The sequence below is a fragment of the Juglans microcarpa x Juglans regia genome, chromosome 3S, assembly GCF_004785595.1.
Source record: "Juglans microcarpa x Juglans regia isolate MS1-56 chromosome 3S, Jm3101_v1.0, whole genome shotgun sequence".
In the NCBI taxonomy this organism is placed as follows: Eukaryota; Viridiplantae; Streptophyta; class Magnoliopsida; order Fagales; family Juglandaceae; genus Juglans; species Juglans microcarpa x Juglans regia.
This window is the reverse complement of record NC_054599.1, coordinates 9,961,065-9,985,025: the sequence shown is the minus strand read 5'-3', so window position 1 is coordinate 9,985,025 and position 23,961 is coordinate 9,961,065. Positions and strand designations below refer to the sequence as shown.

The 23,961-nt window shown below is 40.0% G+C and overlaps 1 protein-coding gene across 1 annotated transcript; it reads left to right on the top strand.

Annotated features, from left to right (window-relative positions):
* Nucleotides 1–13,589: 13,589 nt before the first annotated feature.
* LOC121258675 lies at nucleotides 13,590–14,000 on the top strand. Its single transcript, XM_041160218.1, has one exon. It carries the CDS (start codon nucleotides 13,590–13,592, stop codon nucleotides 13,998–14,000), a length of 411 nt encoding a protein of 136 aa, XP_041016152.1.
* The last annotated feature ends 9,961 nt before the right edge of the window (nucleotides 14,001–23,961 follow it).

Sequence of the window (23,961 nt, the reverse complement as noted above, 5' to 3'; positions counted from 1 at the left end):
CTGGGTCTGCAGCAGATTCTGGTCTTCAGAGTTTTTCGTCTTCAGCATTTTATTTTTCAGATACAACATTTCCGTTTAGAGCAGTAACTAGAGATGTTCAGATTTAATCCCTTTGGGCATTTGGCTAGTCTATAAATGATAGGCTAGATTTTTGGCTTGGGATTCAAGGAGTAACCCATGACTGTTTGGGGTTGGATTTTCTTTGATGTTTTGTGATTTTTATGATTAACTTGTTGAATTATATTTCAATTTGCTTCTAGAAATGATTGAAGTTCTTTGTTCTTGGTTTAGCTCCGTTGTAGACGTAAAGGCACAATTGATACCTGAACAAGTGACAAGACTTTGATGGTTTTCTTTCATTATTTTACGGTTGTTTTATAATCTGTCAAGCAGTTTTATTAGGCTGAGAATTGTGGTTCATTGCTATATTATCCGACCATGATTTCTAGGTATGAGAGAATAGTTGAGAGAAGATGAAAAGAGAAGTAAATCCATCACCAAATCAGTGGGTGAAAATTGCATCCCAAGTGTTTGTTTTATTGTTTCTTACAAGTTTAAGTCAATTTCTATACATTTCCTCTAAATCTCTTTGTTCTTAGTAATTTTAAAAGCATAGATTCACATTTATTTTTAGTTTTACTCGTCCTTGAACTTCCAGAACAACCAATAATTTCACTCTTAATTCAGTCCACACTTCCTTAGTATATAACTCCCATTTTGGTGTCGATATAGTTAGTGGTCAACCTTTGAAATTTATTTATCATTTCTTATCTTTTTTTTGTTCATTGCTAGATCTTTTAGATTAGTGATTTCTTATCCTTTCAAAATTTCTTGTCACCATAAACGGTAATATATTGTCTTGTGAATATGAAATGTTTGTTTAATTCCTTTTGTCCCTGTTAATACGATCTTGAGATTTACCCTTGTATTACTTTGACAGCTTCTATGCTTGGAAGTCAAAATTAAAAGTTGATCAAGTTTTTGCCGCCTTTGCCGGGGACAATTGGCATTTTAAGAAGCATTCATTTTGGTTAATGCTGTGAACCTCTTCACAGCTTTGGTGACATCTAATTTTGATTCAAGATGGGCTTAAAGGATGAAGATCCAATTTTGATTCATTTGATACAAGCTATGGAAGAGGGCAACAACATAACTTAAAGGCTTTGGGCACTTGAAGGCTTTCAACTTGTTTAATTCATTTAAAACACTTATTTTATTAGTTTAGAATAATTGAGTTTATTATAAGAACTTAAGGGGGGCGCCTATTCAAGGGCATGTTGGGAAGCTATTATTTTGTTGAACTAGGGTTTCAAGAAGTTACTATAACCGAGTACTGTAGCCGTACTGTAGACGCTGCACTATACACTCAGGGGCATTTTTGGAAGATGAGGATCTATTTTGGCATGGATTTTAATTAGGTTTTGCTTTAAATACTCTTTGTAGCCTCATTTTAATTAGTTTTATGAAATTTGATGAAATTATTCGTTATGAATTGAGTTTATCTCATCTTGTTCTTGAATGAACTTTTGAACTTATCAAAGGCAAATCGCAACCTTTGTAACGTTCTTCCTTATAACCTAGGTTCTTGAGACTGGTTAATCAACGGGTCTAGATTTTCATATAATGTAGGTTCTTGAAACGAGTTTGTCAATGTGTCTAGATTTTCCATTGGCTTGATTTTGGTTTTCTTGGGTGAGTTTTCAATTGATTGTGGGTTCAAGGGATTCCATTCCCACGGGTTCATATAATTTGGTATTCAGAGCTCAGTTTCCATTTCCAATCAGGTCTGATTCTATCTTTTAATTCATGCATCTTTAAATTTAATTCTAGAGCTTCATTGTTCTAGGGTTGCAAAAAAAAAAAAAACAAAATAAAAGTAGGCTGCCGAAATTCTAAGGGATTTTGGTTTGGCAGAAATTTGCATCACCTAGGGTTTCAAAATTCTAGGGTTTCTTGCATTTCAAAGTTTGTCAATTGCTTGGAGTGCCGTTTCATTGTTTCTCTTCTACTTCATTGTCAATTCTTGTATGCTTGAATTCAATTGCTTGATTTTCACAATTGAATATTTCTGTTTGTGATTGAATTAGATAAAAGAAGAGAAACGAAAAGAAATGAAAAGAAAAGAAACGAAAAGAAAAGAAATGAAATGAAATGAAATGAAAAATGAAAAGAAAATAAAAGAAAGAAAATTTCAAAAAAAAAAAGAAGAAGAAAAGAAAATGTGGCATATTCAAAGGTTGCTACATAGTTACAACAAAAAGAAAAAAATACATTTGTTGATTGAGCTTTATCATCAAAGGGGCTGAATACATCTTTCTAGTTGGTATCTTGTTTTATAATTACTCTTTCCCTCGTATAAATTTATTGAGTCTTGTATCATTTTATTCATTCCTTATTTATTGTTCTTATTTCTTGGATCTATATTATTGGTTGGAATAATACAAGATTGTATTGTCTTGATTTAGTTCAACTAGTTCTTAAAGAACATGAGTAGGAAAACTATTGAGGCAAAAGGTAAGAGAGTGTGAGACTATTATTGGGAAAAAGTCAATTAAGAGTAAAACATGAGTAGAGTGTCATTATTCGAGTGTAAATATATAAGGGAGTGTGTAAGGTTTTCTACTAACATTCTTTTTGTGCAGCACATTACAATGTCTTATAGGAGTGACTCATCTCCAAAGGGGATGGCAGATAACTCATCCTTTGTGTTGCAAGACATTCAACAACAGTTTGAGCGGTTGAACTTGGTGTTGGGTTAATTGAGAGATAGGATGGATCATCAAGAAACGGTAATTATAAATCTACAAGGCATGAGAGATAGGAGGAGGCGTGAGCCTAGTATTGAATATGAGTATAAGAATGAAGAGCATAGTGAGTCTCTTATTGCCAGACGTGCTCTCAATACACAAATTAGGATGGTTGATACAAAGCAGCAAAGCTAGAACATTTTTCATACTAGATGCCACATCAACAATGAGTTATGTAGTATGATCATTGATGCCCTTCTCATCAATGACTAATCCCGCCGGCCCCTTCCCTTCTTTGACTAATGCCTTTCTCATCACAATGTTTTGGGTGGTCATAAGGTCTGATTTGAGTATTAATTCCACATGAGAAAAGAAAATGATATTTGAGTATGTGGAGAAACAGAAATAAGCCAAAGTAGTCCATAAAGGAGCATGCTCTTGTACGTTTTCCTTGCTTAATTAGAAGAATAGGAATCATTATTAATCAATGCTAGCTGCAAGTTGGTCCACCAGCTCCCGTGCAAGATACATGAACAGTTTAATTTTAGGAAGTGGACCAGAAGAAAATCATGGTACAACTACGTACGTATGTACTGATCAGAGATGTTGTGCTATAAGATATGAAAGGCGAAAGTGTGAGTGGTCAAGATGTAGGAGCTAGCTTTTTTTTTTATAAAAGGGATCACATTTCATTCATAAAAGAGAACATACAAATTTGACTTATAAAAGTCAGTTACATACTTTAATAGCTCCCCAGCACACTTTCGTGGCTGACATGGTCTAGTCCAGATGACAGATCTCTAAAGACCTAAGTCTAAGGGATCTATCGTGCACATCTCTGTCCCCGACAGAGTAATAGTAACCAGGTGACAAAACCCATACCCCGAATACGTGGGGTAGGGTGCACCAACCCCATACACCGCCTAAGCGGAGAGGGGACATCACACCATTCGGACTAAGGTCCAAAGGGACAAAATTTTTGGATTTTTTATTTTTTTATTTTTTTAAAAAAAAGGAAAAACAGGACACGAAATAAAATACAATGAAAAAACCACAGTAACAACAGAAAAGGACAATGCTCCAAGCGGCTGTGGTGGAGCATGCAATACACATGCCACCCTGGGAGAAAACCGTCGACCGATCTTGGAGGTTCCGGACTCACAGACCCCAGTGGCGCCGCGCGTGGCAATGGCAGAGGGTCTGTTAGAGACCCCGGTCTTGTCCCTAAACACTAAGTCCATGAACTCGCCTTGGTAAGGATAATGATTGAGTGAACTTACCCTCTTGCTTGGTCTTTGAACAATAATGGCAATGAAGGGTTCCTAGGTTGATAAAGGTTTAGTATTTGAGTGATGGAATAATGATGATGATGATGGAATAGGTGTTCTGAATGATAATTATGAGTGTTTGATGCAATGTGGATGGCATGAGGGTTGCCCTTGATGTTGGGACCTTATGGATGATGATTAGGGTTTGAATGGAGTAGTGTAGCTAAGGTTTTGTATGGTGGCTAAGGAGGATTTCGAGATTGGAAGAGATGGACTAGGGTTGGAGTATAGGATGAGTTGCTAGGGTTTGAGGATGATGTAGATGAATGGGACTAGGATTTGGTGTCTAGGGTTGGCCGACTTTGGGTTTGGTTCATCCTTAATGTTAGGGTGGTTCGGTTTTGGAAGATGATCTTGGTTGACTAGATGGATTGGAAGAAGTTGAGAGATTTAAGGGATTGGATTATGGAGATGAGATGGAGTTTGAATAAGTCTAGGATTGTTCCTTAAGTTTAGGAATTTGAATTTGGCAAGAGTGCTTCCTTGAGTTTAGGGATTTGAATTGAAATTTGAATTTGAATGTGAGGAAGTCAAGATTCCTAAAAGGAATGAGTTTCCTTATAGGCCTTGAGGTGGGCAACTAGGGTTTGATGGAGGGAAGGCTTATGATGGCTGAATATGGTAAGTAAGGGAATGGAAAGATGAGGGCAATTAGAGTTCCTAAATTATAGGAACACTAATATGGGAAGTAAAGTGGGCAAGCAGGGCAATTCCAATAAGGCAAGTGATTGCCAAATTTAAATGTGACTAATAAGAAAAGTGGATTACAGCTAGGGCAATGTGTATGGAGCAAATGATTTATGGAAAATGGACAAACACTTGGGTTGGTTGAAAATTAGGTTTGGATGGATTTGAAGAGCAACAATGAAAAAAACACCAATAACTCAATGAAGAACACCCAAGAACAAAAGTAATAATACTTAAGAATTAAATGAACCAAATGATAATAATTCAACAATTGATCCACGGATTTCACAAGAGTTGAATAAACCTCATATATTGAATAAAAATAGAATCACACATCCACGGATTTCAAGGTGATGATGAAAGAATAATCAAAAGATAGATAGATGGAACAACACCTATTCAAAGAATTGCAAGGTGATGATCCCCTCTCCTTGGGGTTCACGAATGTCACCCAAGTAGCCCAAGTGCAAAAGCACCGAAGTGTTCACAAGAACAAGCCTAAACCGTCCACAATGGAAAAAAGTGTCAAATAATCAAAAGTCCTCAACTCAATGCCTAAGGGTCCTATTTATAGAGATTACAAAGTAGAAACCCCCAATAGGTCTCTTGGAATATTATTAAATAAAATAAATAATAAATAAATAAAAATGATAAAATGATAAGGCCTTGCATGGCCAATGTGGCCCGTGACATGTTTTGGCCCTTGGTGGCCTAGGCAAGCCCATGGCATGGACTATGGGCATGGTTGGCACGGCTGGCAAGCATGTGGCTAACATAGCTAGTGGCTTAGCCGTGGGCCACAAAACATGGGGTCCTACCAGGGCCTCCTGGCGGCGCGAGAAAGCCACTCGCCGAACGTCTCCAATAACTTTTGACCGCGCGTGCGAACAACTCGCCGCTCCGTTTGGCACCGCCTTCGATAGTCTTGAAGATCGGCAACTGGACAACGCCATGGAGAGGCGCGTGCTGATCTATAGTCGCCGGACATTCCAGATCTATGATTCTCCCTTATTTAGCTTACAAAACACAACAAATACAAAAACAGAGTACTACACAGAGGGGACCGCGCGGGGGGGGGGGGGGGGGGGGCAGAGGGAGGGAGGGGGAAGGAGCCAAAGCTCTCACCCCCTCGAGACAGAACTGTAACAAGGGTTTAGAGGGAGACGGGTTTGAGAGGGTAAAAAAGTAATATTGATCTTCAATTATTGTTCGATGTAGCAGCTAGCTAGCATATATATTTTGGGCCATTTTGTAATATCACTTTCATTAAATGTTTGACCACGCTAAACATAATGTAGCAGGTCGTAATTAATTAGCAGCACCAATATACATATACATATATATATATAGGTTGTCTCATGATCACTTTCATGAGACCAGTCTTTGCTGACTGCAATTATGTTTTGCTAAAGAAATTTTGATTTTTTTTTTAAATGAGACGAATTGTTTCTTATTGGATTTTGTAAAGTAAAAATTTTACGACTGTTACAAGACTCGTAACAGTTGATGGATATAGTCATTATTTATTGAGTAATACTATATATAATTATGAAATGCGTAAGTATCATGCAATCGTTTTAAAAAAGAGTGACGTCTACTATTAAAAATTTTTTTTTATATAGATCTCATATTTATTCACTACTTTTAAAATGATTGTACGGCGCTTGCACATTCATGACTGTAATTATCATTTCTTTTATTTTTTTAAGATATTTTTGTATTTTGATTTTTATAAAAGTTTTTTGTTTTGAGTTTGGTGTTTTCTGGATAGAAAAGTTGAAATATCTTTTTTTTTTTTCTTCTTCTTTTTTTGAGAATGAAAGATGTTTAATTTGCAATCGAGAGGATCGCATGTTTTCTAACATTTTGAAAACTGAAATGAACCAAACAATTAATGCCGCATATCTCTAGACTTTTTTCTAGACCAAAATGAACGGCCCATTCGAGAAAATTGCATTAGCTGCTAAAACATACAGTTGGTATATATATCTTGTTTCAAACTAGCTACCTTGGTGGAAACCTATTGAAATTTTGAACCCAATAAAACTGCACACGATAGAGTTGAATGAGTAAGCTAATTAATGAGCGCTTACAAAAGAAAACACTCATTTTCGTCTTCCATTACTTCAGTACTACTTCCTTCATTTCCCGATGCCCCATAGCTACTCGCCTTTTTCTTCTTCCTCGTTTGCCATGTTTCCACCATTGTCAAAAGTTTAATTTCAAGGGTTGACCCACCAAAGGATCTCCTCGTGGAAATAGTGGGCTCATGGCTCCATGAATTATATGTTCTCTTAGCGAGGTCATATTATGTGGATGGCATGGCAATGAATACCCTCATCATCTTCTGGATTAGTGGAAGACTGGAAATGGTAGCTAGTTCTCTTAAGTATCACATTATTATTATTATTGTCGTCATTGTCGTCGTCGTTATTATTATTATTATAGTTAACAATAAACACACAATTGTTTTATAAATTTTACAAATTTATATAACAAAATATTTTTTTAATAGTTTCGTTTCTTATCCCTGTAGCTCCCATGGTGACGGTAATTAGCTTCTTTTATCACTTTTAAAATGCATTTAAATATTGAAGTGAGTTGAGTTAAGTTGAGTTGAGTTGATAAAATATTATTATAATATTATTTATTATTATTATTATTGTTTTGGGATTTGAAAAAATTGAATTATTTATTATATTTTGTATTAAAATTTGAAAAAATTGTAATGATGAGTTGAGATGAATTGTGTTTCCAAACCTAATCAAACGAGCCCAGAAGATCTTCGGAGATTTTAAGTAAATCATGATTTTGTTAATAGCATGCAGCGAAATAATTTTTTAATATAAATTTTGAAATTTGTAAAAATTGTATTGATTTTTGTATTTTGTTTTAAAATTTGTATTAATTTTTATGTTTAGATTATGTTTAGGTAATAATTAAATGAAAAAAATTAAAAATTATTTTGAATTAAGTAATGTTTGAGAATGAAATTAAAAATAAAAGTTTAAAAATTCTGGTGATGTCCAAACAAGAGGCCTACTTCTAAGTCTCTGACTAGGCAACTTTTGGAGAGGAAAGGAGACGACTGGTTGCTTCTGGCGAAGCCGTGAACCTGCTCTTCTCAAGCTATAAGAAGGACGATGTTCATTGTAGGCTGTAGCCATGTTGGGCCCTCATTAGGCTGCGTTTGGTTGCACTCAGCTAAACTCAATCTGATTTTAACCTGAGTCTAATATTTAAATACCAAACTCACAAATTATTAAATTTATCTTAATTTAAAACCTTCTTACATGTGGGACTCACAACTTTTTTCAAGTTTTCATAAAAAGTACTAAATTCATATTAACATACAAACACATTTTAAACTCAATTTAGATACGCCCCACGTAATTCCCTCCACTATTCAACTCACTACTATTTATAAAGAACTGAGCTCATCTCAACTCAGCTCAATATCCAAACGAAGCAGAATAACGAAGGAAGTCTAATTGGGATCCACTGAAAGTCTAAAACAAAGTCCATAATCTACAAATTCATGGCTCTTGACATCCTAATTCTAACATAACTCAACGTAACACCAACAATTTCTTTTTATCCACGATTAATTCTAACATATATAACAGATTATAGCTATGATCTCGTGAAGATTACCTAATCCTCTCCCTATGGTGGCTGGAAGCCTCATTAAAAAGACAAAAGAAAGGAATATTGAAAAATCCTTGAATTGAGGCCGTTAAATTATGAGAATAAAAATGAATGTAGTGGGAGGATTTTAACTTCAAATGTTATTTCTCTACCTTTTGTTACCTTCTTAATTTCCCAAAACCACTCCCACTCCCTTTGTTTAGAATTCTCTCTCAATAAACAAGACAGTCTTCCTCTTAATTTACAAAAAATCTGAAACTTGCAAGGAAATGTTTTTCATGTGAGTGTGAAACTCATATTGGCTAGCATTTACTGTAATATTAACCTTCTCACATGGTTCCTTGGAGCTGAAAGTGTTAGTACTACTAAAAGTGTGGCGCTACTGGCCCCTGCTTATATCTTGGTGGAGAATTGCAACGCTTGGGATATTGTCAGAACTCCTAGGAAAGTGGCCCCGGGCCATGCCTCGACAGTGCCATTGACATGCCAAGACAGCTCTATAGCCAGCCTGCATGCATGCCATGGCCCATGCCTTGACACACATGATGTGTCCATCGAGGCTACTGGCCAAGCGCAATCCAGCGCGCTGCCCAACATGTGCATGCCTAGCGAGGTTAGTGATCGCGCACAGCCCAGCTGCGCACGCCCATGCAGCTTCAAATCCCAGGCCACCTGCCTGGGCCATGCAGCATCAACATACGGCACCACGCCATGCCCATCAACAAGCCTTGCATAGTACCATGTTGTGCCCACCAGCAGGCCCACGCATGGCACCATGCCATGCCCATTAGTAGGCCATGCACGGCACTGTGCCGTGCACCAGAAACCATGAGCCAGACCAGCCCAACCTTGGGCCATGAATCACACTAGCCCATCCATGCCACAAGCCACCATGGCCCTTACAAGACTACTTTATTGCTTTCATTTATTTTTATTTAATTATTTTCCAAGTGCCCTTTTGAGGGTTTTCACTTTGTAATCTCTATAAATAGGACCCTTAGTCATTTCATTTTACATCTTTTGACAATTTTCCTAGAGGACGGCTATTGTTCTTGAGATCACATTTTCGATGTATATGCATTTGGGCTCTTCTGGGTGCAATTCGTGAATCCCTAAAGAGATAATCACACCTTACAATTCGTGAATAGGTGTGATTCATTTTATCAATATATGAGATTTTTTTTCAACTTTGTGCAATTCGTGAATCGAAGTTGATTTGTTTATCTTTGTGTTCATTCAAAGTTCTCAATTGTTCATCTCTTTTCCATTGTGTTCTTACACTTTCTTGCATAATTCCCACTCCCTAAACACTTCCATATGCCTACCACATTGCTTTCCCATAATTACCATATTCAGCTATACCCTAAAAGACCATTCTTCCATACTCCAATTACCCTAGCCGAAACCCTACTTACCATATAAGGATTCCTAAACTTTAGGAATTCTAATTCCCTTCCATATCCAAATCCCTCAATTCTAGGAACTTCTCTATAATCTCTCAATCCCTACAATATCTCAAGTCAACCAAGACTTACCATAATTGCCAAAACCAAAATTCCCATATTTCCTAAAAAGATTCCCATCACTTAGGAATCTTTCCTTCTTCATTCCCAATCCGTCCAAGCCATATCCAAATCCCACAAATCACGCCAAACCTAAACCACGGTAACCATAGTTTTCCTAACACCCGAAACCCTAGCCTCACTCATCATTCAAACCCTAAAACCTCATCTCAAGTGGCGCCAACTCTAAGAGCACTCTCTATAGCCGTACCTCACTATATCAAGCCTTTGAGATTATCACTTAGTCATCCTTTTCATCACCATCACACATCATACCATCACTAAACACCAAACCTCCATTAACCTAAGGTCCCAATTACCACGTTTTGATCAAGGCCAAGCAAGAAGGCTAGCCATTTCGGTCAACACAAGGAGAACCAAGAAGAGAAGGACATAGTATTTAGGGACTAGACTGAGTTCCCTAACAGATATGCATAGCACGTGTCACACTCCTTGCCTCTTTTTTAAAAATATTGTGTGCTCATATGCTTGGTACGAGTGAGTGAAAAGACTCATAGCGGAAAAATAGTACTAAAAGTACAAGAGATGATATTAAAAGCACCAAACTCGACATCATAAACATCCATAAGTCACCATATTTTAAACTCCAGATTAGCTAAAGTTATTACAACCCCTACATTTGTTCATCAAATCACTTAAATCATGACAACGTAGTTAATTACAAAATCTTAGTCCAAATGGGGACAAGCCCCCCTCTCATTTCTTAGGTTGCGATGGGTCTTCCTACTCGTATCCATCCTCATTGTCTAAATCTACATCAAAGTTTACAATTTCGAAGAGTAAAACCGTTGTGAGACTATTATGGTAAGATTTCAAGAAATCTCAGTTAGAACCATCACAAGGCATATAATGTATGTACTAGCAATGGAAATGTAAAAAAAGAAACATCAAGAAATATGAGCAATGATGCATGCTTACCGAGATGGGAGAGCGGAGCAAACAATATTTTGTCTAAGGGATGTGCAACACCCAAGAAACAAGAATGAATAATCATATGCATGCCTATAAATTTAAAAACAACAAGGAAACCAATCAAATACTATCCATAAGTATACAACCTTTAAACAATCAGAAACTTGAGTATTGTGTTTAATCTAACTATGAAAATCTGGAGCAATCATAAATAATACAACTTCAATGTAATAAACATTTCCGATCATTAAAATACAAAGTCCACAAGTTTGAGAACCCCAGGTTCTCCATTAACCAAAGCCAATTGAGGACCTCAGGCCCTCCCGTTAACCAAATCAATTAAGGACCCTAGGCCCTCTCATTTCCTTAATAACCATCTTAAACTCATCCTACGTTTAACGTATGCACCACAATCACCCCTATAATGGTCATGCACACACCCTGACTCCCTTTGTCACACTAAGGGTAATAACTGTGCATATGACTTTGTTACAAACAATGCTTGGCTTCACTTACTCGTCCTTCACCATAGTGTCCTCTAGCCTCCACTAGCAGAGAGAGGTAACAACATCAAACCGAGAGCATTATCGTCTCATCCGAGCCCATTGATAGCCTAACATCAACCTAGAAGATGTCACTCTATTATTACACACTCCTAAGTGAGTACAGGAGATGGCCGACAAGGAGAATAAAAAGGTAAAGAAATTTTCACGGGTTCTCTATCACAAGTTGTGGATTGATCCGTTGTTTGGCAAGTTCCTAGCTATCCAAGTGTATGTTAGATTGAGGGAGTGACATAGGGCAATGATGCACTTTGTTGTGCCCCAAATGCTTGGCCAATGAGGGATGGGTTCCTCAAATGGGTTTGGTCTCCCAATTTGTGGTTGGTAATCTCGTCCACGTGGTGATAAAACTTTATGCATGGTTGGGCGAACATTGTCGACATTACGAAATATGTCCATAACATTTGGCGCCATCTATGGGATCTTGGATTTCCTATATCTTAATGTGCTTTTCGTATGCCTGTTGCAACACGTTCTCAGAGAGTTCGCGATCGGCAAACTGCAACAGTTAGCACTCGGGTAGAAGACAGGATGGAAGGGAGATTCACAATAATTGAGGAGAGAATGAACCAAATGACTTTGGAAATGGAGAGCCTCCAGAGAAAGAATGAAGCTCTCAGGCAGAAGGGTGTAGGGGGTACTATATCGAGTCAAGCTGAAAGAAATGACTTTGTCGTCGAGGCCTATCCTGGTCGTATTTTGTGACTCTACATCATTTCTGAAAGAAAAGATACACCGAGACTTGCATCACCTCATGGATAAATATGAGGAGATGGTCCAAAGATCGGTGCATCTTCCTCAATAGATACCCTACTCAGCGGCATTGAATTTCTATATAAATGGCAATGTCACTACCAACAAAGTTCAAGATTCTGTAAATAGAACTGTACAAAGGATCTAGAGATACCATCAAACACCTGGAAACCTTCAAGGCTCACATAACTTTCCATGGGTTTCCTGGAGAGATCGCCTGTTGAGCCTTCCCTTTGAATTTAAGGAGAATAGCAAGGGGCGGTTTGAAGCATTGCAACGGGGCTTAATCGAAACTTTCAAAGAGCTTGCTAGGCTAATCCTGATGCAATTTATGGTAAGCAGGAGAATGAGGTGGCCAACGGCATACCTCTTAACCATCAAGCAACGGAAGGACAGAAGTCTGAGAACACATGACCATTTATGACTAAAACGAAAAGATCACACTAGCTGCACTCCTAGGAGGCGTGTGGCCCAGGAACCTGTTCATGACGGAGTTGGCTAGGAGAACCCCAACTACACTATAGGAGTCTATGGATAGGGCAGACGATTTTGTTAAAGCCAAAGACACACTCAGGGCTCTCACAGCCTCGAGTAAGACTGAGCTGGAGCTGGCAGAAAAGAGCTCCAAAATACCTAACGAAGGAAAACCCTAAAAAAAGGCTAAGAAAAGTCAACAGGATAGAAAGCAAGACAGGGGTGCCCTTCCAAGAAATGGGGCTCCAAATTTTCCCACACAAACCTTAATGTGCAAGTAGAAAGCGGGGAGTGTACGCAAGATAGTGGAGACCGAGGTAGGAAAGGTCACCACTTCTCCACCAACCACCAACTAGAGGGTCACAAGACGAAAGACTGCTATACCTTGAATAAAAAATAGAGGAGATGAGGGAAAATGGGGAGTTGGAGCGTCTAGTCGCTGAACACTCAATGCCCCAAATACGGTCCTCGAATTGGTGGGTGAGCTGATCTTGGGGGTCATGCAAGAGCGCAACTCCTAAGCAACAGAGGATGATACAAGGGGATGCTCAAGACGCTCTTCACCAAAGCTCGGAAAGGGATAACACGCCCTTGGGCAAGATTCGAACCATAACAGGAGGGTTCGCTGCGGGTGGCCCCACTTCCTCCAGTAGAAAGGCCAATGCACGGATGCCCCAATACAAGGAAGTATTCTCGATAGAAAGGCCCCCCAAGCAAGTGAAGCGCTAGACAACAATCGCCATATCTTTTGGCGACGAAGACTATGAAGGGGTTCTATACCCCCATGATGACACACTAGTACAAACATTGTTAGTTGCCAACTACACCACCAGAAGGGTTTTGATTGACAATGACAGCTCAGTCGACATCCTATTCTGGGACACCTTTGCAAAAATGATGATCGACTATAGCAGACTGTGCCCTTCGCCCACGCCTCTAAAAGGGTTCTCGGGGGAGGTGGTACAACCCATGGGTGCCATAATGCTTCGTATTTCTGCTGGCATGGAACCATGCACCGCCACCACAATGACCGACTTTCTAGTGGTGATGGGTCCCTCATCCTACAACGTTATTCTTGGATGCTTGACCTTTAAGAGTCTGAAAATTGTGACTTCAACTTATCACCTGAAGATGAAATTCCGGTTGGAAGTAGGAGTGGGCAAAGTTCAGGGCAAGCAAGTACTAGCACAAGAGCTCAAAAACAAAGGAAGGAACATCCAAATCGTGGAAAGCTTAGGTTCTAACAAAGCACCGCAACCACCACTGGAGCTAATCGACCACGAAATGGAAATGAGAGATGAGTAGTGACTAAAGTAGGTTGAGGTGAATGAGCAAGGAGCCTGAGCACCACATAGTTGATTTATTGGAAGCCTTTGCTGTGTTGCGATAGTACAAATGAAGTTGAACACGATAAAGTGTGTGCTTTCAGTGTAGACTCAAGAAAATTCCTAGGTTTCATGGTCTCAGAAAGGAGGATAGAGGCCAACCTGGAAAAGATTAGGGCAATAATAGACATGAAGCCACTGGAACATAAGCGAAGTGCAAAGGCTGACCGAACGGGTGGTGGTGCTCAATAGATTCATTTCTAGGTCCACAGACAAATGCCTACCTTTCTTCAAAGTGTTGCAGAAAGCTCAATCCTGGACTGATGGATGCAATCAAGCGTTTAAAAAATTAAAGAATATCTCTCCAACCCATCGCTTCTAAGTCAAACGAAGCCAGGAGAGAGCCTGTCCCTATACCTGTTGATCCCCCTAGACTCAATCTCGGCAACCCTAGTAAAAGAAGAGAAGGGCATACAAACACTGGTGTACTACACAAGCCAAGCCTTCAAAGGAGCCGAATCTCGTTATCAATGGATGGACATGCTGAAGTTTGTACTAGTGACGGTCGCTCGATGGCTAAAGCCATATTTCCATGCTCACCCAATTAAGATCCTAACATAAGCTCCCTTGAAGAAAGTGCTACAGAAGCCAGACGTCGTTGGGTGCCTCATGAACTGGTCGGTTTTGTTAAACAAATTTGACATTGAGTACCTTCACTGAAACGTCGTGAAAGGGACGATCCTAGGTGACTTCATTGCTATATTTACCCACTTCCTCGAAGAAGAAATCCTAGCTGCACCGACTAGAAAGCACAACGGGTATTCGTTGATGGCTCATCTTGTTGCGCCAGTGGACAAGTAGGGGTGTACATAACAACTGACTCCAGAGAAGAATACCACTATACTATAAAGCTTGCTTTCAAACCCACCAATAACAAGGCGGAGTATGAGGCACTACTAGCAAGACTCCTCATAGCTAAAGCGTTAAGAGCTAAGGAAGTTAATACAAGAGCCGACTCTCAAGTGGTAGTCAATCAAGTCATCAGGGAGTACATGGCGAAGAGCAAAAAACTGAAGAAATATCTGCAACTGGTATGGGAGAAGCGTGACCATTCCCAATACTTCAAAGTTAAGTAGATACCATGGGAGGAAAATTGGAAGGTAGACAAGCTAGCACAAACTGCCTCAGTCATGGAGGAGTTTGCTCTACCATGGAAAGCCTCAGTCAGGATATTAGAAATCCTTGCCATTGAAGCTAAAGTCTTGGAGATAAGGCCGGGAGCATCAAAATGGGAACTAGATGTAATAAAATACTTGGATACGAGAGAGCTTCTCCATGAAAAATTGGAGGTGAGAAAAATCAAGAACAAAGCAACATGTTTTGCCCAAATAGACGGGGTGTTGTACAGGTGAGGCTCCTCCACCCCCTCTTGAGGTGTGTCTCATTGGAATAGACACAATACATATTGGTGAGAATACAACAAGGAGTGTGCGAAAACCACTATGGCGAGAAAGGTCTAGCGAGAAAAGTCATGAGAGCAAGCTATTATTGGCCTCGCGTCCTCAAGACATAGAAGAATTTATCAGAAAGTGCATGAAGTATCAATTATTTGCACTAGTACCGCATTGCCCGCCAAAGGAATTGACGTCAACCATGTCTTTGTCATTGTTTACACAATGGGGAGTTGATATAGTCGGCCCCCTACCCCCAAGCAAAGGGGGTGAAAAGTTTGCGGTTGTTGCCGTATATTACTTTACCAAGTGGGTAGAAGCATAAGCATTGGCTACAATCATAGCGAACAACATCACCAAGTTCATATGGAAATCTATCTTGTGTTAGTTTGGCATTCCACAGAGTATAATCTCGGACAACGGATGAAAACTTGACTTCGACCACTATCATGATTGGTGCATAGAATAGGGGACCAATTTCAAATACTCCTCCCTGGGTCACCCATAGGCCAACGAGTAAATTGAGGTGATGAATAAAACCCTGCTTGGAATCTTGAAGAAGAAGATAATGAATAAAATAGAGAACTGGGTGGAAGAACTTCTAGGAGTATTATAGGCATATTAAACCACCGTTAGAACCCAAACAGGAGAAACTCCCTTGGCCCTAACATATGGAAGTGAGGCGGTTGTACTAATGGAAGTCGGGATGCCTAGCTATTGAGTCCAGCACTTCAACTGAAACTCCAACAATAAAAAGTTGGAGGATCATCTTAACTTGCTGGGAGAAAGGTGACAAGAGGCTGAAGTACAAAAGATGATTAATAAAAGGAAAGCGGAGCACTTCTTCAACCGTAGAGTGAAGCCCAGATCCTTCAAGGTGGGCTAAAGGAACAACCACTCAAGAAGAGGGGAAGTTGGGTCTCCACTAAAAAGGACCATACGTAATAGTCGCTAACAACCGATCGGGGTCGTAACGGCTCAAAGACACCTAATGATGGGAGCTACCTCACCCATGGAATGCCGAGCACTTAAGGAAATACTATGCTTATGGTTCGAGGGCGATGATGGTCCATTGGCTGCTTCGACCCTCGCCCACAAAGCCTTGTCCCTTGACTAGAACAACGATTAAGGACTGTGACAGTCCCTTAGCTGCTCTGACCCTCGCCCATGGCGATTAAAGGATGATGACAGTCTCTTGGCTGCTCTAACCCTAGCCCACAAAGCCAAGTCCCTAGACTCACACTATGATTAAAGGGAAATAGTTGTCCCTTGGATACTTTGCTCATCTTCGAGTCTCTAGACCCACACGGCGATTGAAGGGCTACGCCAGCCTCATAATCACTTCAACCCTCACCAAATGCACTTACTCAGCGACTAGGGCAAGGAAAGTTAGAGTGCAGGCTATGACCTTCATCAAAAAAGAGAGAAGCAGTATTGGCTCTGCAGCTAGTGTTAAAATGAAGGCGAAAAAAAGTAGGAACAATAAGAGTCTAGCCCAAAGGCAAAAAATGGGGAATCCACTGTGAATAAGTGATTACAAAAATGTCAACGAAGTGTTAAAAAAATGTGTATTCTCAAGGGTGTTGCGGTGAAGGAGGAAAACCATCAGGCATCCTGTCCTAGCCAAAGATTCAATGAAATGAAAGATGGTGTGGCTTGGGTCAATGGAATCCAAATCCAGCGACGATAGGTCTATAATGGGGTTCCTCAGATGATGGTGCCTTAGTCTTTTCATGCCATGAGCGTATCCCAACCCCCATGCTTGGTCGCAGATCCCTTTAGCCTCCAAAGCTGGGGGGTAGAGTTAAACCCCCTCATCTCGATAGGCCTTTAATTCTACCTCCAAATCAGCCGCCTTCTTCTTGTAGTCGAGAGAGTTTTTCCTATGGACCTCAATCATCTTGCTAAGCTTCAAGTCTTTGTTATGCTTCTTGAGACTCTTACCCACCTCTTTAAATTGGGACTCAAGCCAGGCCATCTTGCCCCTAAGATAGTCGTGTTGAACTGAGAGCTCCTGACAATCATTCATCGAGTCAGACGCCTTATTAGCATACTCTGAGGCGTGCTTGTTGGAGCCCTCCAACTCTTGCTCCAAGCATCGTAGCCTATCCTGACCATCGTTGCGCTCCACTTCCAAAAGGCTAGTTGCGAAATGTTTCCTCACCACCTCTTCCTTGGACTTTAGAAGGTCTTGGTGCAAGTTGGCCACCTCATCCTAAAAACCGGTGATGTCTTCCTCCAACATGTGGGAATGTGTTGCCTAATGGGAACACATATTCTCCAAATCATCATTTTTCGGCCTTAGCTTATAAATGACTTGGTCAGCCTCTTCGACTTAAGCAAAGAGGGCACGAACCTCATCTTCTAAGTAGAGTTGGCGACTCACGATCTAGCCAGCGAGGTCATCAACCCCTAGGAGGCAAAACAGTCAATAATTGCAAAAATAAGTGGAATATGGCACTGTCACTAGAGCAAGAAGGCTTACTGGAGATAAGTACCCCTTGAGACGGTGTATGGTATCCTGAACCGACTCCTCCACCCAACTATGGGCTCATGAGGTAGGACCCGAGGGGTGAGACCTTGAAGGGGCGGGTAACCCCAAAAAATAAGTGTCCCCACTAGAAGGTAGAGGCCGCAGGAGACCAAGACACGAATGTTGGGCTAACGACTCACCATCCCCAAGGGAAACATCCCTTCCAAGATCGAAGGTGAGGGAGCTTCCCTGCTAAGAGGGGAGTCGTTGAAAGGCGGGGTAGCAAATGGAGGAACCACTACGTTTAGAGGAGAGGCGCTAAAAAGCATAGGGGAGGCTGAAACTCAACCTCTACCGAGCTTCACGCTTGGAGGATCTTCTTGAGACAATCCCCGAAGATCGAATTGGAGATTGGGGGTTTCCCCGCCTAATGTAGTGGACATGATAGATAGCAAGGAGGCACCACGGTCATCCCGATATAGCGTTTTCTCACCAGCATTGCGTATCTTGACCTTGCTGTCTGAGACCAAAACCGTATCCTCCATTGACTCAAAAGGCACATCTGAAGGGAAACCCATAGAGCATTCTTGCGTAGGCTCCAGGAATGCTAAGTGCATCTCCACGCTAATATCCTCTACTTCCTCCTATTGATTTAGAACTTCAACCGTGCAATCAGAGGAAGGCTAGGCCTAACCAGTAGGCTCTTGTTCGCAAGACTCAGAGGACTTGGACTCCAACATTAAGGCCAAGTAGGCTTTGGCCTTCCTCATAACTTAATCCAAGAAATCACCAAGAGTCGAAGTCGAGTCAGTAGGCACACTGTTCTTCGTAGGCTGCAGAGCCTGTTGCTCGCAACTAACTGGCGGCATCGAGCCACTACCCCTGGGGAGAGATGAGGACTACCCACGAAAGGGAGCAGAAGCATCCTCAAAACTTGATTTGCTAGAGGATTGCCCCTTGTTGTGGACGGAGTTTGCCAAATATGGTTTCTTTCCCTTTTGCTCCAGATGGATTAGAGGCCCCCACCTCTGCTCATGAGAACAAGGTGGATCCCTAAAAAAGTTACACCCGACGACATGAGAACGAGAAAGCATCATTAAAAATCAGTCAATATTCTCCTTGGTAACGTCAATATGGACTACGTCAGGGTTCTGATCAACCCACGAATAGATTTGCTGAAGACAACATTCCTCCCAAGAAGAAAGCACCATGTTGAACTCATGATCTTCGGGAACCATTCTCCACACCACCCGGACATGAAACTCCTGGTGGTGGGCTTCTCCCTCTGGAAATTCTCAACACCACCCGACACAAAAGGAACCTCTTATGCCAATCTTTAATGTGAGAATAGTTGGGTTCAATGTACACCACACTACCCATAGGCCGCAAGTGGAAACTACACATATTCCCACCAGCACATTGAATACCATGAGAGTAGAGGAGTTCTTAGGGGGTAAGGTCGGGATATTCCTTGCTTGTGGACTCTAAAACTCAACGCCACACAACACAGCATGCTAGCAACGTCCTCTAGGCGTTGGGGTGAAGCTGGGTGGGAGTTAAACCCAAATAGTCCAAGGCATTCCTCATTGGAAGGCAAAAGGGGAGGCGTAACCCCATCTGGACAAGAGCATGAAGAGGGCCACCTTTCCAGCGAACCCTTCCAAATCTACAATCCCATAGCTGAGTCTGGGCACCTCCAACACAACCGAATCAAGAACTCCATATGAGTTCCGCATGGAGTCCAGATCGGCCTGAGTGGTCACGGAAGACCAATGACTACCCTAGAAGTCATTGGGGCGATAAGAGTCGCCACCACAGGCCCTTTTGGAAAGAGCTTGGGGGCGAGAGGAATGTGAACTGCGAGAACCACAATGGGAAGTGTTGTGTGGAGCCACTGAAAGTGGAGAGAAAAACAGGGGTGAGAAGGAAGAAGAGAAACTAGGGTTTGGTAGAAAACACGCTAGCAAGGGTCGATTAGGGGTCTTGGGAAGAAAGGACAGCAACAAAAAGCAAAAATTTGCGAAAAGATAGGCTTAAATAGGGGTTGCAGTGGTCAGACGGCTCTAGCAAAACCATGATAGGCATCACTGGTGCAGGTACTGAATGACCAAATCTTGTGGTTTGCATTGCACGAAAGGATGTGGAACTGAACCGTCGCACGCCATCCTAAAAGAGGCAAGACATACCAATAGAGCAACAAGGTGAAATCAAAGGGACGAAACAAGGGCGAAATTGAAAATTCTCAACGCATTCATGGGACAGGAATTTGCGAGGTAACTGGATGGACAAATGGGCCCTTGCCTAAGCAAGCCGAGTTCACACCCACAAAATCCTCTAAATTACAGGACGGGAGCCCGTGGTTAAGAGTTGAGCTGGTCGAATTGACCTAAGGCGTTAGACAGGGCCCTCAAGCCTATCCCAAGAAGGGGAAGGCTAGGAAGGCCCAATGGGAACAGTTTTGCACCGACAAGGTAGACGCATAAGACATCAAGATTGGCGTTAAAACGTGGGACATCGTACCAATGGACATGCCCCTACTCGAAAAACCAGCGAGGAGTCGTGCCGCATTACATGATCGAACCAGGGGTCAGTACGGCAAGTATGTCAATGACTGGGATGACAATGAGACTCTAGCCGCATTAAATGAGCCGATAAAGGATCACAGGCAAGGCAACCCGGCAAAAGATACCACCCCTAAGAGGGTGCCCAGAAAGAGGCTACACCTCACCACCTGCCCTAAGAGACATGACCTGATGTACTAGTAGGAGCAGGCAAATTAAACGACTACGGCATGGTGCCACGTATGGGGGAAGGACACCCCAAGTCCAGAAGAGTGGTAGTGGAGCTATCACAAGGAGAGTATAAGGCTAAAACATAGGTAAAAACTATAGGCTCTAGTTCGAGAGTTGAAGCTTTAACTTCATATACTGACTTAGGCATCAAAGTTATCCCAGGGAACCCCAGCCCCCTTCTCATTTCTGATCGCAGGCTACAGGAGTATGTTGTCGGCATTACGAAATATGTCCAAAACAAATGTAGTTCTCATGACTTAATCTTCATTTACTTTCCTTCACCACTTAATCACACATCATGACTTAACCCTTAATTTGGGAAAGTATTTACTTAACCTCATATTATTAAGATTAGGATATTGAAGAGAGAAGGAAAATATAGAACAAAGAATATCATAGATAGTGTGACACCTACATCTATATTTCGAAACTCTAGTGGAAATGACTATAAATCTAACCACCAAACACGTGCGAAGCAGATTCAGCCTATCACACCGACCATGTAAGGTCAGACTGACTCACTTAAAAATGAGTAGCACGAGATTGTCCAAAGTGTAGGAGGATATCACATAAAAATTAGGAATAAATTCCTAGATTGTCTCCTCAAGAAAAGTTGCTTAAAATCAAACTCATTTAAAATGAAAAAGTATTCACAAAGAGAAAATAAAAGTTGTGGTATGTTCAATGAATAAAGAGTGCGACGGGAATAAAAAGGGCACTAGTCATGGACTAGATTCATATTTTTAGATTTTTTTTTAATGTCGGAATGAAATGTAAATGACTTACAAATTGAAATTAACAATCAAGGAATCAACTAAGCTAAACAATCTCAATTAATCACAAAATTAATTAATAAAACCGAAATTAAATAAGTCTTACTTAATTAACCTAATATGCAATAGAACAAAAAGATTAACAAAACTAAACAAAGAACTAAGCTAGATTAGAAAATAATTAATACAATATGAGCTGAAAATTGAAAAGCCCCAAAATCAAAATTTTAGGGTTCATCCTTGTATTTAAATCATAAATTCTCAAAATCAATCCATAGCAATTGTAATGTCTATTTAATGGAAGTTTAAAGAAGCAAAAAAAATAACTAACATCAAGTAAATAAACAGCAAATAAAATGCCCAAAGGTCTAAGCCAAATATCTCAAAAATACATCATAAACTTTAAACCAAAATTAAATAAATAGTGGAGAGTAGAAAGAGCAAGCCAAATAGATGGAGATGGATGGCGGCAGTGGATGAGGAAGGCAGGGCTGCGGCAGTTGGGCCACTGGAGGAGCTCTTCAAATGCGTGCGGTGCTTCTTCAAAATATGTTTTTTTCTCCACTAGCTGAAAAGAAACATGTTGCCTTTTCTTTGTGCGTGTTGCGTCCGTATGAAAAAAAATAAAGAATTCTCGTTCCTTCTTTTGTGCGTGCGGCGTGTGGTTTTTTTTTTTTCTTTTTCTTTTGCTTTTCCCGTGTGAGTCCGTCCCAAGCCAAAAGACTCTCCTTTGAGTGTATAAAGTCCAAACAACAAGAGAATGTCTTTTTTATTTATCTTATACTTTTGCATTTCTTTTGTTGCTTCCGTCCAAACTCCAAACACTAAGAGAACTTTGACTTTTCTCATGCTTTTGCATTTCTTGGCTTGAAAAGAAAACTAAAAATATAAAATAGAAATAATAAATAAAATAAAATAAAAAGAAAGAATAGAATAGAATATCAAAAATGTGTTGTGCATGTGAAGAAATATTGCCCAATTAAATCACAAGTTATAAAATTGAGCATTAATTATGCTATAAATCAATTTAAATCATAACTCAGATTTATGCATCTTAATCATTTTTCCATCTAAAACTATTAATAATGTAATAAAATAATTAAAATATATTGATTCTAGATGTATAAAATATGCAGTAACCTAGCTCAATCACATCCCCCAACTAGCATTTTGCTAATTCTTGAGCAAAATAGTGAAAATTAATTGAGATGAATATTGCATACAAATCGAAATTCAAACAGAAGTAATCAAACACAATTCTGAATTCTCACAAAAGTGAGAGGTTACTACTTAACCCCCAGGAGCTATACCCACCAAGACTATCTCAACAATCATTCACATAGAATTGAGGCAAATGTCTCAGAACTCAAATTTGTGTGTGGAGCTAAACTGGTTGTGTGTTCCTCATTACTAGCCATGATTATTCATAGAATTTTTCAACCTTAAGATTAATCATTGCTGATCCAAATTACTTCAAAGTCCAAAGGACTAACAGTTTTCACGCCAGCTCTGTTTTTAAAGGTTGAACACTTAACCTCCAAAATCTTAGGTAACTGTTTCTAACCCTTAATTTAGGAAAGCTCCATAAATCGCTTTCATCTCTTTTTTTCTTTCTTTTTTTTTTTTTTTTTGTTTTGTTTTGGAAAAAGGCTTGGTAGTCCTGCAATTTACTTCTTCTGTATTAAATCAATGAACAGTAAATTGAGGAACACTATAGATGTAAGCATGTGCAAAATGTCCTTCAAAACTTGTCATTCGTTCTACAAAAATCTCACTAAGTCTCATCTCAATGAGTATAGTATCCCAATGTTTCAAGCTACACATCAACAAAATTTTTTTCAAAAATCATGCTCTATGCTCAAACTTGAAAATAAATCTTCACAAAATGATTCGGCTCAACTACTCCACCAAGATACTCAGATTTTACAAAATACTAGAAATAGAGTGTGTGTCAATCATATGTGTATCAATGCACATCAAATTAATACAATTTTTTTAAAAAAAAATTGTGCACACACGCTACCCCCCAACTAGTGAGAAACATGGTCCTCAATGAATCGAACCCAAAAAAAAAACAAATTGCACAGGAATAAGTAAGCAACATAGACAACCAAACATGTTATATAAAATCAAAGCAAAACAATGAATAAATATATAAGGCAAAATGCAATTAAACAAAGCCGTAAATGGAAGAAAAAAAATCAAAATCAAAATCAAACTACTTCCCTGGGTTCTTGCACAAGCAAGATCTCTTTGTTTGGATCAAAAGCAGTCATAAATGGCTTTAAATGTTGTCCATTGATAGTGAAGCTATTGTCATTTTTCGCATTGACAATGTCTACCACCCCATGAGGATGAACTTTCTTTACAATGTACGGCCCACTCCATTGGGATTTCAGTTTACCAGGAAAAATATGTAAGCGAGAGTTGTAAAAAAGAACTTTTTGGCCAA